The sequence below is a fragment of the Lactuca saligna genome, chromosome 9 (genome assembly GCF_052625555.1).
Source record: "Lactuca saligna cultivar CGN05327 chromosome 9, ASM5262555v1, whole genome shotgun sequence".
Lineage (NCBI taxonomy): Eukaryota > Viridiplantae > Streptophyta > Magnoliopsida > Asterales > Asteraceae > Lactuca > Lactuca saligna.
In genome coordinates, this window is record NC_136425.1 from 89,017,295 (window position 1) to 89,019,175 (window position 1,881).

General features: G+C 39.3%; 1 protein-coding gene across 1 annotated transcript; it reads left to right on the top strand.

The window, feature by feature from the left end:
- The first annotated feature begins 687 nt into the window (after window positions 1-687).
- Window positions 688-1,317, top strand: LOC145016563 (uncharacterized). The gene has a single exon (XM_078974838.1). It carries the CDS (start codon window positions 688-690, stop codon window positions 1,315-1,317), a length of 630 nt encoding a protein of 209 aa, XP_078830964.1.
- The last annotated feature ends 564 nt before the right edge of the window (window positions 1,318-1,881 follow it).

Here is a 1,881-nt window from a genome sequence, read left to right on the forward strand (position 1 = left end):
TCGACTGAAGCTCCTTTGACTTGAGTTTGAGCTTTGCGATTGTGTTCCTTATCTATAGTAGAAAAGAAATGGAAAGAAATAAAAATAAATAGTATTAATGAGGTAAAATGATTTATTAGGATAATTAAGTTTCAAAATTATTTAACAAATATCAAAAAATACTATTAAACTAAGGTTTTTGTATACAAAATATAATCTAAGTGTATATATATATATATATATATATATATATATATATATATTTCAAATTACATTTTATGGTGACCGATTGGTTTTTATTAATATTACTGATTAAAATTACTCGATCGGGAAAATGTCTTACAAAGATAACTAAGTTTCAAATTTTTTCAAAGAAAAACATTTAAATTTGGTATGTACAAAAAATACTAGCGGAAGTAAGACCTTTGTACATATAATATCATCAAGTGTACGTTTTATCCAAATCACACCTTATGGTAATTGGTTGAAGATAATAACCTGTATCACACGTGTTCTCAAGCACGTGCATGACTTAGTCTTAGTCATTCTCTTGTACCCAGTCTCCTGCTTGTAATTAGGAGTTAGTTGTATCTTCCTTGTATTTATACTCTATCACACAGTTTCATTGCAATCAAATACACAATAATATTCAGTATCTCGTTTACATGGTATCCAGAGCTTAGGTTTTTTTTTCCAACCTTCTTTCTCATGGCTAACCAACAGCTCATCTTGGGTCTAGCGGCTGATACCACATCCCCAATTCCATCGATTACCATCAAATTGACCACCGAGAACTTTGCCATATGGCGTACCAACATCGTTTCAGCTCTTGAAACCTTTAATCTGGAGTCCTTCATCTCTGCTCCCAATCCCCCTGCAGAAACTCGTCCGGTTGTTCCTCCCACAAACCCACCCACCACTGAACCAAATCCCGATTTTCAATTGTGGAAACAACGCGATCGGTTTGTTCTTATGTGGCTTAAATCCACTTTATCTGAGATGGCTCTTTCCCTAGTTGCCCGCGCTACCTCTTCTCACTCTGCTTGGACCACCATCGAGCACACATTTCAGGCTCAGACAAAGGCCAGGCGAATGTCCATGAAACTCCGGCTTCAAACTCTGTCAAAAGGGGCTTTAACCATGATTGAATACCTTGAACAAAAACGGGCCATTGCTGACTCCGTGGCAGAATCTCTTCAACCTATCTCTGATGAAGATTTGATTGGGCACATTCTAAGCGGTCTTGACTCCTTCTACAGTCCTTTTACTGCAGCCTATATGGTCAAGGATGATGTTCCCAATGTTGATGACCTAATTGGTCTTCTTCTGCAAAAATGAGCCCGTTTAGAACATGACCACAATCGGCAACTTGCAGCTCCTCCACGGGCCCCAAATGCTTCAGTTCCACTGGCTATTCAGGCCAATCGTACTCCACCAAGAAACCACTCTGCATCCGGTTCTGGTGCCTCCTCTCACTACTCACCTGGATCACGATCAAATGATTATCGACGTCGCCGCCCCCACTGCCAATTATGTAATAAGCCTAGTCATGAGGCTGTTGACTGCTGGCAACGAGCTAACCTGGTGGATTACCCATCGCGCAGGCCCAATCCACGTGAATCTCAGTCTTGTTAGGCCTATCTGACTCATCAAACTAGTCTATCTAAAGTTGTTGATCCAAATTGGTACTTTGTTACCGGGGCCACCAATCATATCACTCCAGACCTACAAAACATGAAAATTGCATAACCATATCATGGTTCTGATAAACTTCAAGTGGGTAATGGTAATCAACTCTCTATTTCACGTATTGCTTCATCTAACTTACATTCTCTTCGATTGCCTTCTGTTTTGGTTGTTCCACACATCACTAAATGCCTGCTCATTGTTTCAAAATTGAGT

What these genes read in the sequence shown, in the direction of transcription:
- LOC145016563 (XM_078974838.1), top strand. Translation starts at nt 688, where the DNA reads ATGGCTAACCAACAGCTCATCTTGGGTCTAGCGGCTGATACCACATCC.